A 16,273-nucleotide genomic window follows, 5' to 3' on the forward strand; every position below is an offset into this window, starting at 1 on the left:
GTGACAGTGAAAGCACTCCTGGTGTTAGGTATACAATCTGTATTATAATAAGAGCGATCCCTGGCGTCAGGTATGCAGACGGTGGTACAATGAGAGCGCCCCCAGTGTTAAGTTTATAGTTTGCATTATGGCATACAATCTGTGTGACTTATACAACACCTCCTGGTGATAGGTATGCTGCCTGTATAACAGTGAGAACGTCACCCCCTCCCCCAGTGCTTCGTGTATTCTGAGGTGACACCTCCCCCCCTTCCCATTTTTTTCGTGTACTCTGTGGTGACCTTCCCAGTTTTTTCGTGTACTCTGTGGTGACGCTGACCCCCCCCACACCATTGTTGTGAGGTATACAGTCTGTGTAACAGTGAGATCATCCACCCTGCCCCCCACACGCACACACCAGGTGTTTCGTGTGCTCTGTGCTGAAGCCGAGGGCCCCTATTGCTGTAAGGTGTACAATCTATGTGTAACCGTGAGAGCATCCCCTTGCGTTCATGAATCTCACCTGTTTTGTTTTCACTGCTCTGAAAGTGGATGCTGTCCATGCTCCGAAAATTACTGCTCCCATGCACGCTCTGGGTCTGGGTAAGTTCGTTGTTCTCCGGCTTGTTCAAGACCACAAACCCTTCCAGTAGCTGATCCTGCGGCAAAGGATTGCTTCGTTTTCTCCTTCGGAACAAGCTGCTAAACTTCTTGCTAGCTCTGGCCTGCTTAGGCTCGGTGACTCCGTTGGGGACAAGGATCTCACCTCCATCCTTGCCCGGCTCCCATTTAGGCCTCAAGTCTGGACTCAGCTTGGCGCTTCTGCCGTTCTTTCTGAGGTTCCTGTCCTGTGGTTCCTCCACTGGGGGGATGTCTGAATTGTCCTGCTTCACCGTCTCCAGGTCCTCCAGAAACTTTTCAAGGCGCTTCTGGCTCTCGCTGCCACCATCATCCACGCTCTGGTTGCCATGGGCAGCGGGGGGCTTGTGCGCACCTCCCCAGCGAATCATCTCGCCCGGGGCCAGTCCAGGCCCCACTACGAGCATGTACTTGGGGTTGATCATCTTGCGGGCCACAGTGGGGGCATAGTTCAGGCCATCACCGTAGTCCCGGCTACCAACACCCGGTCGTGGGCTTGGCCGATAGTCTGGGATGTTCAACTCCTTGTAGAGGTTCACCTCTTCGGAGATGGCGTAGAGTTCGCGGAACTCGATGTCGAACATCTCAACATTCTGGCCCGAGATGAAGGTCATCAGGTTGCGGTCCAGCCGCAGGGAACTCCAGGTTAACCTGAGTGTGACAAATAAAGAGTTAGATTTAGGGCAATAGGAGACAACAATGCTTATTACACTTCAAAGTATAAGCAGGTGCGGGTGGGGCAAGGAAGAGCACACCCACCACTGTGGGAACATTATAGGCTAAGGCACCGCTTGGTTTAGTTTGAATTCTATTTTAGTTCAGCTGTTGTATCTCCCAAAAATGTGTGCTTTATTTAGATTGGGAGCCAAAGGTTCCCACCTGCACCACTCTAAACCACTTTCTGGCTCGTGTAGTTTCAGGAAATGCCCTTTAGAATATAATTTCTCTGTAGCCTAGTTTTTGAACACTTGGCTTCCTGGTTACATGCTTACGGCACTGTTTCTGCTTACTCCAAGATAGCTCCCCGGACCAGAACTGCACTTGAAAGAGTACAGCCAGGAGGGCATTTACCGTAAACAATATCAAGAACTGACTACTGTGTGGTAGTACAAGGGTTCCTCTGAGCTGACCCACCACACGCCGCTTTGACAAAACAAACAAGGTGTTAGAGCCAGTCTCACTCGTCAGGGCACGCATTGCCTAATTGTAAAACTAGGTTCAAAAGGTCGAGATTTGCATTTGTGTAATTCTTATTTAAACAGTGGAGAATGGCCCACCGCTAAAAGAAATACGAGTTCCTAGGGTCATGGAAGTATGACTGCTCAAAAGGTGGGGAGTCTTGCCAATGTCTAGAACAGAGTCCTGTAGAGGCGAGGTGTCGAGCTGTGGGGTTCCCTTATCCTGCACTTCTGTACATGAGTAAGATGAGGGATCGATGTAATTACAGTTTGGATACCAGAAGAAAAGCAAGTCTTGTCCCTGTATATTTACAGTCTGGCTATCATCATATCTCCAATGGTCTTTTCCATCCCTGTATTCTATGAGCATTCAACATGTCTGACCATTAAACCATTAAAGCTGATGCAGGATTCATTGCCTATTGCCAAAGCCCCAAGAATTTACTGATTCTGCGGCCGAAGAGTTTTCAACAGAAGTGTGGATTTACCGCACTTGCCACATAATCCATCATCTGCTGCATTATCTGCAGATATTAACAAAAAAAAATATTTATAGCTCAGGCAGATCAAAACTGTAAAAAAATCACAGTGATTCATGCTGCCATGTAGTGGAAGCCCTATGCCAAGGTTCACAAGTCATGTTTTAATTGCCTATTACTGTATTTGAAGATTAAACTTTACTAATAAGTTGAACCACTGGCCCAGTGTAACGTGAAAAAATTACAAAATTATTAAAGGACGTTGTAACAAAATATGTCTCATTAGGCTGCATAATCTGCCTTTTCTTGCTGCATACCCTGTTGCTTAATGTGGTCCTCCCCTGCTGCATAACTCCAGTGGCCCTGCCTATAGGGTCCATCTCCTGCTGAAGTTAAACATACCTGCAAAACTGGTTCTGAGAAAGAGATATACTTGCAAGCAAGGATAAAAAAGGATCACAGTGACAACACGAGCATGGCCGCATAACTGAGTCAGATCACATGCCCGACCTTGTGGTAAGGAGGGAATTTCTGTGACTGACATTGATTTAGGGTTACTGTGGAAGAGTTACTCACATATGACAATGTGAAAATGCTGTGGCTCCATGGCATAACAAAACTTGAGGGCCCCCCGCACATACATGGAGGTCCTCCCTTCCGAACTCACTCAGGCGCTTACAGACCAGAGTACTGTGCTGCGGGGGGCCCCTTTGTTATGCACTGCTGTGGCCATGAGTCATTATTAGTGCAGGAGATCTTCTGCCCTCAAAGCAGCATCTAGTGACTACTGTTATGTCATGTAATGTTATGCAGACTTGTACAACTCTTAAATCACCCAGGGCGGGAGGGGGAGAGAGTGGTATCCTGGCACCGAAGAGTCTTGGGAGCTACCCAACTGGGGGATAGTGAAAAAAACAGGTTTTCAATTTCTTGCGAAATTCTAAGGAGGGAGTTGGAGGATCAAATATGTAACAGTAGGTCAGTCCAGACTTTAGGGGCCATGTAAGAAAAGGTACAACCTCTGACTTTTTGGATGAGGGAAACATGGGCAAGCAGGACGTTGGCAGATGTGTCTGTTGGAGGTGTGGAAGTTGATACAGGTGTTCAGGTATGATGAGCCTGGTTGAGAAGTGCTCTGTAGGTGAGAGTGAGGAGTTTGAAAACACATGTTTGTATATGGGGGAACAACTGAAGGTCTCTGAGGTGTTTGGATATGAGACAGCTGAGTAGGAGATTGAAAGGGAATCTTGTAGGAAAGTACCATCTTGCCTGGTATGTTACCCCCATTTTCACATGCACTTAAGTTTGTTTTTGCCTGTCTCACTGGGATCCTGCTAGCCAGGACCCCAGTGCTCATAGTTTGTGGCCTGAATGTATATACCTGTGCAGTGACTAACTGTGTCACTGAGGCTCTGCTAACCAGAACCTCAGTGCTTATGCTCTCTCTGCCTTTAACTTTGTCACTATAGGCTAGTGACCACTTTTACCAATGTCAATTGGCACAATGGAACACCCTTATAATTCCCTAGTATATGGTACCTAGTTACCCAGGGTATTGGGGTTCCAGGAGACCCTATGGGCTGCAGCATTTCTTTTGCCACCCATAGGGAGCTCAGACAAACCTTTACACAGGACTGCCACTGCAGCATGAGTGAAATAACGCACATGTTATTTCACAGCCATTTTCACTGCACTTAAGTAACTTATAAATCACCTATATGTCTAACCTTCACTTGCTGAAGGTTAGGTGCAAAGTTACTAAGTGTGAGGGCACCCTTGCACTAGCAAAGGTGCCCCCACACAGTTCAGGGCCATTTCCCCGGACTTTGTGATTGCGGGGACACCATTACACATGTGCACTACATATAGGTCAATACACACATGTAGCTTCACAATGGTAACTCCGAATATGGCCATGTAACATGTCTAAGATCATGGAATTGTCCCCCTATTCCAAATCTGGTATTGGGGAGCCAATTCCATGCATCCCTGGGGCTCCACTATGGACCCCAGGTACTTCCAAACCAGATCTCTGGGGTATTCCCTGCAGCTACCGCTGCTGCCAACACACAGACAGGGTTCTGCCCTCCTGGAGTCTGGGCAGCTCAGTCCCAGGAAGGCAGAACAAAGAATTTCCTCTGAGAGAAGGTGTAACACTCTCTCCCTTTGGAAATAGGTGTTAAAGGCTGGGGGGTGGTCTCTCCCAGCCTCTGGAAATGCTTTGAAGGGCACAGATGGTGCCCTCCTTGATTAAGCCAGTCTACACCAGTTTAGGGAACCCCCAGTCCCTGCTCTGGGTCAAAACTGGACAAAGGAAAGGGGAGTGACCACTCCCCTGTCCATCACCACCCCAGGGGTGGTGCCCAGAGCTCCTCCAGTGTGTCCCAGACACCTGCCATTTTGGATCCAGAGGTGTGAGGGCACTCTGGAGGCATCTGAGTGGCCAGTGCCAGCAGATGACGTCAGAGACCCCTACTGATAGGTGCTTACCTGACTAGGTAGGCCAATCCTCCTCTGAGGGCTATTTAGGGTCTCTCCAGTGGACCTTTCCTCAGATAACGACTTGCAAGAATTCACCAGAGTTCCTCTTCACCTCTCTCTTCGACTTCTGCCAAGGATCAACCACTAACTGCTCCAGGACACCTGCAAAACTGCAACAAAGTAGCAAGAAGACTACCAGCGACATTGTAGCTCCTAATCCTGCTGGCTTTCTCAACTGTTTCCTGGTGGTGCATGCTTTGGGGGCTGACTGCCTTCATCCTGCGCTGGAAGCCATGAAGAAATCTCCCGTGGGTTGACGGACTCTTCCCCCTTCTTCAGCAGGCACCAAACTTCAGCGTCACTGGTACACTGGGACCCCTCTCATCCTGACGAGCGTGGCCCCTGGAACACAGGTGGTGGACCCAGGTGACCCAGACTGTCCAGTGGCCCAACTGTTCAAATTTGGAGGAGGTAAGTCTTTGCCTCCCCTCTCCAGACAGTAATCCTGTGCACTGTGTGAACTGCAGCTACCATGGCTTCTGTGCACATATCCAGGAAATCCTTCATGCACAGCCAAACCTAGGTCCCTAGCACTCTGTCCTGCGATGCTTAGCTCCCTGAGTTAATCTCCGGCTTCGTGGGACCCTCTTTTGTAGTGTTGAGATGACCGCCAAGTTCAGACTTCTTGAACCCATGTTCAAGGACCTCTAAGGATGCTACCTTCTTGTGCGTGGGCTCTCTACGTTGCTGAGGGCCCCCTCTTTCTCCTCCCCGAAGTGGCGACATCCTGGTCCTTCCTGGGCCTGGGCAGCACCCTTTTTCTTCAACTGTGACTCTTGCAGCTAGCAAGGCTTATTTGTGGTATTTTGCCAAGGAAACAACTCTGCTTCCTCTGCTTCTGTGGGACATCTTCTGCACAAAGGAGAAGTTCCTAGCACCTTTCGTTATAGCAGAATCTTCAGCTTCTTCCATCCGGGGGCAGCCATTTTGCACCTTCTTGCGGGGTTTAGTGGGCTCCTGCCCCCCTGGATACTTTCGCGACTCTTGGACTTGGTCCCCTTCCTTTGCAGGTCCTCAGGTCCAGGAATCCGTCTTCAGTGCTTTGGAGTCTGTTGTGGTCTTTGCAAAATCCTCTATCACGAATTTAGTGTGTTTCTGGGGCAATAGTAGTACTTTACTTCTACTTTCCAGGGTCTTTGGGTGGGGTATCTTGGACACCCTTAGTGTTTTCTTACACTCTCAGCGACCATCTACACACTACACTAGCCTAGGGGTCCATTCGTGGTTTGCATTTCACTTTCTTTGTATATGGTTTGTGTTGCCCCTAGGCCTGTTTCATCCTATTATATTCTACAGTGTTTGCACTATTTTCTGACTGTTTTACTTACCTGATTTTTAGTTTGTGTGTATAGTTTGTGTATTTTACTTACCTCCTAAGGGAGTATATCCTCTGAGATATTTTTGGCACGTTGTCACTAAAATAAAGTACCTTTATTTTTAGTAACTCTGGGTATTGTCTTTCTTATGATATAGTACCTATATGATGTAAGTGGTATAGTAGGAGCTTTGCATGTCTCCTAGTTCAGCCTAAGCTGCTCTACTATAGCTACCTCTATCAGCCTAAGCTGCTAGAACACTACTAATCTACTAATAAGGGATAACTGGACCTGGCACAAGGTGTAAGTACCATCAGGTACCCACTATAAGCCAGGCCAGCCTCCTACAAATCTCACTGCTGCATTTTGAATGACCTAGAGTCTTTTGGTGAGTTGAGTAGATATTCAGTCTTAGAAGGTGATGAGGACTGCTTGAGGGACAAATCTTTGGGGTTTTAATGTGAGCCATCTGAAAACCGTCTTCAGGAGTCTGAGAGCGTAGAAGCAGGTGGAGGTGACTGTGTGGACTTGGTCAGATAGACACCTGCTTGTCTATCAAGTTCCTTAGGTTTCTTGCAGAGTTTGACAGGGTGGTTGTTGATCCAAGTTCTGAGGACACCAGGCTGAGGACCAGAGAGAGGTCTCTTTTCAAAAAAAGACTATTTCCATCTTGTTGGAGTTGGGTTTAAGGCAGTTGGTCCTCATCCAGTTTGCGACTTCTGACATGCAGTTGGTGAACTTCATTTGGGCGTTGGAGGTGTCGTTGGAGCAGATGAGCTGGGTGTCATCTGTATAAGTTATTATGTTGAGTCTGTGGTATTGGACAATGCTGGCAAGCAGGGCTGAGTAGACACTGAAGACTGTCAGGTTGAATGAATAGCCTTGACACAGTCTGCAAATCAGGTTAGAGGCAGAGGAAAAATACAGAGGACAGGCTTACAGACTAGGAGGAAGGAGCTGATCCAACACAGGGAGGGTCCATGTATTCTGGAGTTGTGGGGGTGTTGGATGAGGATGGAAAGGGAGACAAATTCAAAAGCAGCTGAGAGGTTGCGTAGGTCCCGCTGTGTCTCCTTTTTCCATGATTAGAGGAATCTCATCAGTGGTGGTAATGAGGGAGGTCTTGGTGCTGGTATTTGGCCTGGATTTTGATTGTGAGTGGCCTAGGAAGTGGTTGGCATTGATGTGGTCACCAAATCTTCAAAGGAGTCCCTACCAACACCATAAAGACATTCATGCACGCTCTGGTCACCAGCCACCTCGACAATGGCAACGCTCTCTACGCCGGAGTGTCCTCCCAGCTACTAATAAGACTCCAGACTCTACAGAACATTGCAGCCATACTCATCCTCAGTCTCTTCAAGCATCAACCCACATATCAGGAACCTCCACTGGCTTTCTGTCCAGAAGAGATGCCAATTCAAAATCCTCACACTCGCATACAAGGTTCTCCACAACCTAGGGCCATTCTACATCAACTATCAAATGAGATTCTACATCCCAGCAAGACAACTAAGCTCTGCCTTGATAAACCTTGCACACACCTTGCATCCATCACAGCTGCAGCGGAGGCCAATCCGCCTACACAGAAGCCAAGTCCTGGAGCAGCCTGCTCCTCCACCTCTGAACAGCTCCCTCTTTAGCGGACATCGGAAGGTGACTTAAGACATAGCTTTTCACTGGAGACATGCCACCCTCAGCGCCCAGATACCCTTAGGGGTGATAGTGCTGCGTTTTATCTGTTTTTTACAAATGCTATGATTGACAATTGCTTGTTGATGATTTTTTCAAGAGTTTGGCTGGATATTGGAGGAGGGAGATGGGACTGTAGTTCACCAGTATTTTTTGGTCAGCTACAGGTTTTTTTCAAGAGAGGTAGGATAGTGGCATGTTTCCAAGAGTTTAGGAAGGTGGCTGTGGTGAGAGAGAGTTGTTGAGGACCGGTGTGAGGGCATTGCAGACAGGATTAAGTCCTTTGTTGTGAAGATGAAGTGTGGGCATGGGTCTGAGGCAGCTCTTGACATGAAGGAGCGCATCATGGTGGCAGTTTCCTGAGGATCGGTGGTCGGCCAGCATGTGAGGGTGGTTTCTTGAGTTTCTCTGTCATCAGACTGGAGGACCGGGAGTGTGGAGAGGTTGCGTTGAGCTTCAAGTTGTTGTATATGGTGGTGATTTTGGTGCTGAAATATTAGGAGAGCTGGGCTCAGAGTTCCTGTGATGGGGTGATGGTTGTGGAGCTGACGACGGGGGATGTGAACTCCTTCGCAATGGCTAACATTTCTTTTGCGGTGTTGGAGCGGTTTTCAATTTGTTTTGTTATTGTGATGTGTCTGTGCGTCTTAAGTAGGCCTGGGGATAGCTCACTAAGTTCCGTTACATGGAACTCCGTGAAGTGTCGAAAAAACTCTTCCACGCTATGAAGAGTTCCGCGAGTGGCGGAGTTTGGGTAAGTCGCACTGTTTGCACAGATTTTCAGCACCAGGAGTTTCTCCTGCATTGTAAAATCAGAGCGAACTGCATCACGCAGAGTGCCAGAGGGCAGTAACTTCTTTCTGCCACTCAAGTAGATTTTCTACTCAAGCGGAAGCTTCCTCAACCTGAGCGGTAGCTATCTTAAAGCGGGTAGTAGCGACCTGCTGCCACCGCCCACGTTCAGAAATCTTGCTCGCCAACTCAGCAATTTCTCTGAGAAAAAAAACTCCACTCTGTGTCACTTTGTGGAGCCAGCAGAGCAGAATTCTTTGCCCCTCCCTAGTCTTAAGCCGCTGGTGGGAGATCCAGAGGGCTGCTTTTTGTGTCTCATTGTTGGCATCGTATGGGTGTGTCACCAATGGCATTCAGGCCCTCGTTATGAACATGGCGGTCGAAACCGGCGTGTTCATGCTGGCGGTCAAACTACTGGCCCCCAGCGTCCCCTGATCCCTGCCAGCCGTATAATGAACATTCCTGTGGGCCGGCGGGCCGGCCCACAGGAATGCCTGGCCGGGACATATGCCTCTGTGCGGTGGGTGCAGCTGCACCTGTCGCGCAGATCACTGCCCGGATCCCTGCCGGCCATATAATGAACATTCCTGTGGGCCGGCGGGCCGGCCCACAGGAATGCCTGGCCGGGAAATTGACGGCGGCTCCACATGGAGCCGCACCAATGCCTCTGTGCAGTGGGTGCTGCTGCACCCATCGTGCTGATCAGGCAGTGACCTGCACGATGGGGCCCTGCACAAGGGCCTCTGCACTGCCCATGCCAAGTGCATGGGCCCCCAGGGGAGCCCCGGAGCACCTCCTCCACCATCCTTTCCCTGGTGGGGAAACCTGCAAGGGAAAGGCTGGAGGCTTAGGGATCATTATCCGAGGGGCAGCACCGCTGCCATTGAGGACCTGGCTTGGCAGTTCAGGCTGAACTGTTCCAATGAGGAACAGGGGCAAGACTGATTTGCATATGGCTGTGTCCAAACTGGGGTGGCATGGTGAGCACAATAACGATGGATTAAACCCAGATCTTTGACTGGGGGTGGGTGTCTGCATTGTTCAGCACTCCGTCATCATCCTTTTGTATTGCTATGTGGATTTAACCATCGATTCCATCTTGACCATTGACTCCATTTTGAGCGAGTGATTCCATTTTGTGCCCAGTTGCAGGGCAGCGCAGGTTTTTTTCCCTCACAGAAGTTATTTTTCTCTCCACACAAACACGGTCACACAGTGCTGGAACATATTATGTGGGATGCGGACCTGATAGAAGTTCACAAGGCTGAGACTGCTTTTATCAGAGGAATGTACGAATCTGTCTCAGAACAAACACTGGGAGCCTGGCCAACTTCTATAGGTGTTTTTGATGAAGTACAGCCAGCATAATGTCAGATATAATAAAAGGCCATTAATCATGGAAAACTACTGAACATGGAAGGCTGTTTAACATACAAAACCATCCACCATCCATTATGAAAGAACAGATAACATGCTGAACAATGGAAGATCGCTTAACATGCAAGGTTACTGTCTCCTAGGTCCACCATGTCAAACATCCAATGACAAAGAAGACAACCCACCTGAATGAACCAAAGGCAACTTTGTCTCCATCCACCATAATAAACTTATGGGATAGGGTGCCCGGAATCTTCCCGGATGGCATGTAGAAACCGACCCCAGACACATAGCGCACACGGAGGTTCTAAGAGAGAGAAGATAGAGTAAACAGAGGAATACAACATATTCTAGTTCAGTCCCTTTTATTCCTAGAAACCACCAAGGGCTCTGAGAAACTAAAAAGGGAGAGTCTCAAACAGCCACACAGAACTAGGTCTCATGGACAGTCCAGAGTTACAGGTCACTAAGGATAGGCCAGATCATAAGGGACGTACTTGTCATGCCAGGGTACACAATTTAAGGGCATTACCAGAGCTAGCTCCAGTTCACAAGGCCAAGCTTATCCAGGCTTTATATTAAAGAAAGAGAGGGCACAGATCTGCTGAACACTAATGTCTGTGGCTGATCAAGTTCTAGTATTAAAGGCAGGGCGAGCATAGAGCTTCAGACAACTAAGACTGGCCTGGTCATTCCTGATATTAAAGGTAGCAGAGGATAGAGATCTGGGCCACTAGGACAGGCTCGTCCAAGGATGGCATTAAGAGTAGAGAAAGCTCAGCCCTCCACGACTAAGGAATAGGATGGTAAAGACCTGTAGTAAAAGTAAACGGACATTGTATTGCAGGTCACTGGACTCTGCAATTCTTCTAGATTTGTTCCTCTGACAACAGGCATCTGAGGACCTGTTCATACAGGTTATTAGGTAGCGATCCTGCAAGTAGTTTTCATGGAAACAAGAAGAGGGAAAAGATTGGGATCTAAGCATTGGTTATTTTCCCAATAATTGTATGCTGGCCATGTGTTCAAATAAAAAAACAATTGCTGACCTACTACTACTGAGGTACCTGTGATGTCTTTCATCCATTTACCCCTATTCACCTACCCATTCATTCACTGATCCATTTTACCACCCATGCCCATCCGCTTATGAGCTATCTATTCATAATATGCACCCATCCATAACCCACCCATCTATTCTGTTCTGTGCTATCCTCACCATTAGTTTGTAGCGTTCGAGCTCCAGACTTTGGCACATCTCAATGAAGAGCTTCACCCCTTCCTGGTCGAGGATCATGTAGACAGGAACCCGCCGCCGGGATGCGGCATCCAGCACGTCCCGGAACACATCACGATCTGTGAAGAGGTCCATGACCACAGCCACCACCTGTGAGAAAGGAAGAGACCACATCTATACATGAAACACACAGCAGAGCTGTCCTTCAGGTTACACAGATGTAAATGGATAAGACAGCAAAGATCACAAAAATCTTAAAAGCTTAGACAGCTGAGGTGTTCATCAGATTACACAGATCCTACTGGGTCAGACAGCAAAACTTTCCTCCAGGTTACACAGAATTTACACGCTAAGCCCTTGGGCAGAGGGTTATACCTCAGATTACACAGAGTGCAGGTTCTGGCAGCATCGCCACTCCTCTGGTTACACAGATTTTACAGTCCAAGACAACAGCATTGTGACCCTGGTTCTCTTCTGAAGATGGGATGCATAGACCTCACACACTCGAACTTCAGAGAACAGAGCTAACTCTCAGGTTCCAGTATCTAACAGATGTTCTGACAGATTAACACTTGAATTCTTACCCTACTTTCTTTCTCCTATAAAAGTCTTTAAGCTAGGTAGGACTTGAGAACATCTTCTGCCGTGTGCCATCTTGAAATATAACCAGCGGCGGCCACCGTAAATTTCAAGGGGAGAGAATATAAAATATAATTTAAAAAATGACCTCTTCCCGACACCTCGCTCTTCTTCTTCTGTTGTCTCAGCAGTGACTGGGACACCAGCACAGGCTCCCCAGCAAGCCAGGCACTGCTTTCATGCTACACCTGGCATGAAAGCAGCATCAGGATTGGTCTGGGTGACTTGGACACACAGCCAGGTTGGAAAAACCTAAGTGCGCATGTGTTTGGCCGGCCTAAGACGGCCAGCCAAACACACATGTGCACTCAGGTGCACTCTCTCCTCCTCCCCCTCCCACCTAGCCTCGCCCCCTCCCTTCACATGCTGCTGGCTTAGCCAGCAGCTGAAAGATATAACAACAAAGAACTATTGACGCTCCTATGCCATTGCGAAGGAGCCGTCCCTGAATATAACCCAGCTCGGTTTCACTCTGCCACCTGAATCTCATTGGAGTAAATGAGAAAAACATTATAAACGTAGAAATGAAAGCAGGGACCTCGCACTACAGGGATGTAAGACACAAACCATAAGAGAAGATCTCCCCCTGGAAGGGCACGGAGGCTTTAACCACGTTGAGAGGATGTGGCATAATGGTCAGAGCTGCTGACTTTGAAGCTGGGGAACCAGGTTCAAGTCTCGGTGCTGACTCAATATCCTTTGATGCTGGGCAAATCACTTAGGCCCTCAATATGACTTTGGCGGTCTCAAAGCGAGACTGCCAAAGCCACTGGGGCTAGGAGACTGCCAGTACTGGCGGTCGAGAGCCCGCCATATTATGGATACTGCCAGATTTCTGCCACAGCTTGGGCAAAAATCCGGCAGCAGCCATGCCGATGGTTGGAGGCACCTGGGCGGTCCTACCACCTGCACCGCCCCCCCCAGAAGGACTCCATCAGCCGTGTTATGACCAAAATTACGGCCTGGTGGTGTCCTGCTGTTGGGGTGCTGCCGTCGGTAGCAGCGTCCCTTCCTGTTCCCTGCCGGACGACCCCCTCGCCGAACAAGGTAAGTCAGGTGTCTGACAGGGGAGGGAGGTGGGAGGGTGGGGGGTGTTGTGTGTCAGTGCGTGGTGTCTGCATGTGTGTATGTACGTGTGTGAATGCGTCTGTGAGTGTTGTGGTGTAAGCGTGGTTGTATTCATGTGAGTGAATGCGTGTATGAATGTCACAGAGTGCGGATCTGCATGTCAGTGTTTATGCATGTGAGCATGTAAGTGTGGATGCATCACTGAATGCGTGAGTATGTGTGAGTGAATGCGTGTATGGCTGAGTGTGAGTGAATGCGTGTATAGATGTATGTGAGTGAATTAGTGTATGGAAGTATAAGTGAATAGGTGTATGCGTGGTGCATGTGGGTGTGTGTGTGTGTGTGCATGTGTGAGGGGGGTGGGATTGGGGGGTCGCTGTGACTCTAGGGGATTGGAGGGGTTGGTGGCACTATGAATCTAGGGGGGTTGGGTCAGGGTGGGGGTTAGGTGATTGCTGGGGGGTGGAGGAGCCTTCTACCGGTGACAGGGAAGGAATTCGCCCCGATAGCCCTACCGCCATGGTTTTCATGACGGTGCTACCACCGAGGAAACCATGGCGATAGGCTGGCTCATTATACCGCTGGCGGTCTTGTGTGGACCACCGGGTCGGAGATGAACATCTCCGGCCCGGCGGTTCATACCGCCATGGCGGTATGAATGGAGATCCCACCACACTGATAATGTGGCAGTGTACACCTCCAGCCTATTGGCTGTGATACAGCCACTTTAACTCTGGCGGTCAAAAGACTGCCAGGGTCAAATGAGGACCTTAATCTCGTGCCTACCAAAAATAAATGTGTTCTTGTGTAATTGGTGCACATTTAAAACGCTCCAATACCTTCGGGTTGAGTGTGTGCTATCAAAAACTGAAAAAACGGACGAAAGGTGCAACAAAAACTTTTTCCTGGTCCCTTAGCAAAGGGGTGGCTCGAGCAGTGCAAGGGGCCCCACGAGGCAAGCCGAAGTAGCTACGGTTTGTATCCACGTTCGACATTACAGCTGGAGGTTACTATTTCCATTTGAAAATGTAAACCAATGTATTAAATTATTGACTGAAATGTTTCTAGCTTTGTTCATTTTGGCATGTCTCTACCGAGTAAGGACGAGATGTTGGATATTTGAATCTCGCAGTTCACACAGTCTTTTCTGAAGGCTTTGATCTCCTGTTCCGGTTTCCACACGGTGCCTCTATGACTTTACTATTTGGCTACTTTGCTATACCGTCACGGAACCAGGCACATTTCCTTGTTCCTGTTAAATTTTGCCTCGTTGCATTTGAAAAGTCCGACCAGTTTCCTGCGGGGCCCCGAGCCAGAATAATAAACACAACAGCAGGTGCCTGGAGGCAGTCCAGTGACTGCTCAGACAAAATGCCATTAGTGTAGTTATATCTATATATGTTATAGGTGTGCTAGGCAACTAAATAACAGGATAGCCCAGACAAGGCTTGTGAGCTTAGAACATGGCTGACAGGCAGAATTCATTTTTTTTTTACATACAGTTGTACATAGAGTAAACCTTGCAAGAGTGCTTCACAACAGGCACTGATTATGTCACAACTCTATTCCGGCACAGGGAGATTGCCTGGATTCACAGGCCCATATTTATACTTTTTGACGCTAAACTGCGCTAACGCAGTTTAGCGTCAAAAAGTTTTGCGCCGTCTAACGCCATTCTGAAGCGCCATGCGGGCGCCGTATTTATGGAATGGCATTAGACGGCGCAATCAGACCGGCGCTGCCTGGTTTGCGTGGGAAAAAACCACGTAGACCAGACAGCGCCGGCGTAGGGGGAAAATGGCGCATGGGCGTCTTAAAATGGGGCAAGTCAGGTTACGTCGAAAAAATCGTCTTAACCCGACTTGCGCCATTTATTTTCGACGCCCATCCCCCATCAACATGACTCCTATCATTGTAAAGATAGGAGTCATGCCCCCTTGCCCAATGGCCATGCCCAGGGGACTTCTGTCCCCTGGGCATGGTCATTGGGCATAGTGGCATGTAGGGGGGCACAAATCAGGCCCCCCTATGCCACCAAAAAAATATATAAAAAAAAAAAAATTATACTTACCTGAACTTACCTGAATGTCCCTGGGGTGGGTCCCTCCATCCTTGGGGGTCCTCCTGGGGTGGGCAAGGGTGGCAGGGGGGGTCCCTGGGGGCATGGGAGGGCACCTGTGGGCTCATTTTGAGCCCACAGGCCCCTTAACGCCTGCCCTGAGCAGGCGTTAAAAAGTGGCGCAAATGCGCCGTTTTTAGCCACGCCAACTCCCGGGCGTCTCTTTTGCCCGGGAGTATAAATACCACGTAAAGGCCTGGGAGTCATTTTTTAGACGGGAACGCCTCCCTTGCATATCATTAACGCAAGGAAGGGGTTCACGCTAAAAAATGACGCACATTCCGGGAACTTTGGCGCTATTCGCCTCTAACGCCATAGTATAAATATGGCGTTAGTTGGCGTTAGTTTTGCGTCGAAATTGCGTCAAAAAAAACGACGCAATTTCGGCGCAAACGGAGTATAAATATGGCCCACAGTACGCTTAACCAAGGCTGGGATTCGAACGTGGTTTCATTGTGAAAACGTGGCTCGTTTTGGGGTTGAGGTTCGAAGATTACCTCAAACTCAGCCAGAGCCAGAAATCTGACTGGTGCCTGGCTTCAGCTTTTTGTCGCTCATTATGTATGTGTGCATATTGTATTTCTACAGTGTGAACGGAGCCAAAAGGCAACAGAGTGCTCTACTTTGTCAAAGACAAGCAAAAAGTCAACAAGTAAAAGGTGATGAAGGTGGGTCATGGATGGTTAATGCATTATGAAGTAGTGCTCCTTAAAGTGGGGAGACCAACTCTTTCTGAAACTGGAGCAGTGGTCCTTGTTGCGGACCTGATGGATAATGGGATGTTGTGGTAGATTCTGGGTGCATAGATGCAAAAACATTGTATCTTGTTCTATTTTTTATTTTTTACATTTCTTAGTCTGCATTCTGATGGTATCCTGGCTTTAAGTGTACCGAGATTCACCAGAGATAGAGAAGAGGCTTTAAAATAGAGTTATGTATCATCTTCAGTTTGGTGAGTATTGTTACTGTTATCTGCACATAGAACACCAGTTGACTCCATGCATAGCTGGAAGATGACAGGAGACAGTATGGAACACTGGGGGACTCCACAGGCAATAGGGATCTTTTGTGACCTGGAAGTCCCATGTGAACAAACTGGTGTTGATTGGAAAGGTAGGAGGAGAACCAGTGAAGGACATTGCTGGTGAATCCCATTTGAGACTCAATGTATGTGTCAGGGTGGGGATGGTTGACTGTGTCGAAGGCAGCTTAAAACT

The 16,273-nt window shown here is 48.5% G+C and overlaps 1 protein-coding gene across 1 annotated transcript in view; it reads right to left on the reverse strand.

Annotated features, from left to right (window-relative positions):
• Nucleotides 1-16,273, reverse strand: part of FAM83F (family with sequence similarity 83 member F) — a 109,335-nt gene that overhangs the window by 60,806 nt on the left and 32,256 nt on the right. The window contains exons 2-4 of the mRNA XM_069231285.1: nucleotides 11,213-11,380; nucleotides 10,179-10,300; nucleotides 503-1,269 (exon numbers count right to left, since the gene is read on the reverse strand). Of these exons, the coding sequence (XP_069087386.1) occupies nucleotides 503-1,269; nucleotides 10,179-10,300; nucleotides 11,213-11,380 (1,057 nt within the window). The remainder of the gene's footprint in view (nucleotides 1-502; nucleotides 1,270-10,178; nucleotides 10,301-11,212; nucleotides 11,381-16,273) is intronic.

This window comes from Pleurodeles waltl, chromosome 4_2, assembly GCF_031143425.1.
Source record: "Pleurodeles waltl isolate 20211129_DDA chromosome 4_2, aPleWal1.hap1.20221129, whole genome shotgun sequence".
NCBI lineage: Eukaryota > Metazoa > Chordata > Amphibia > Caudata > Salamandridae > Pleurodeles > Pleurodeles waltl.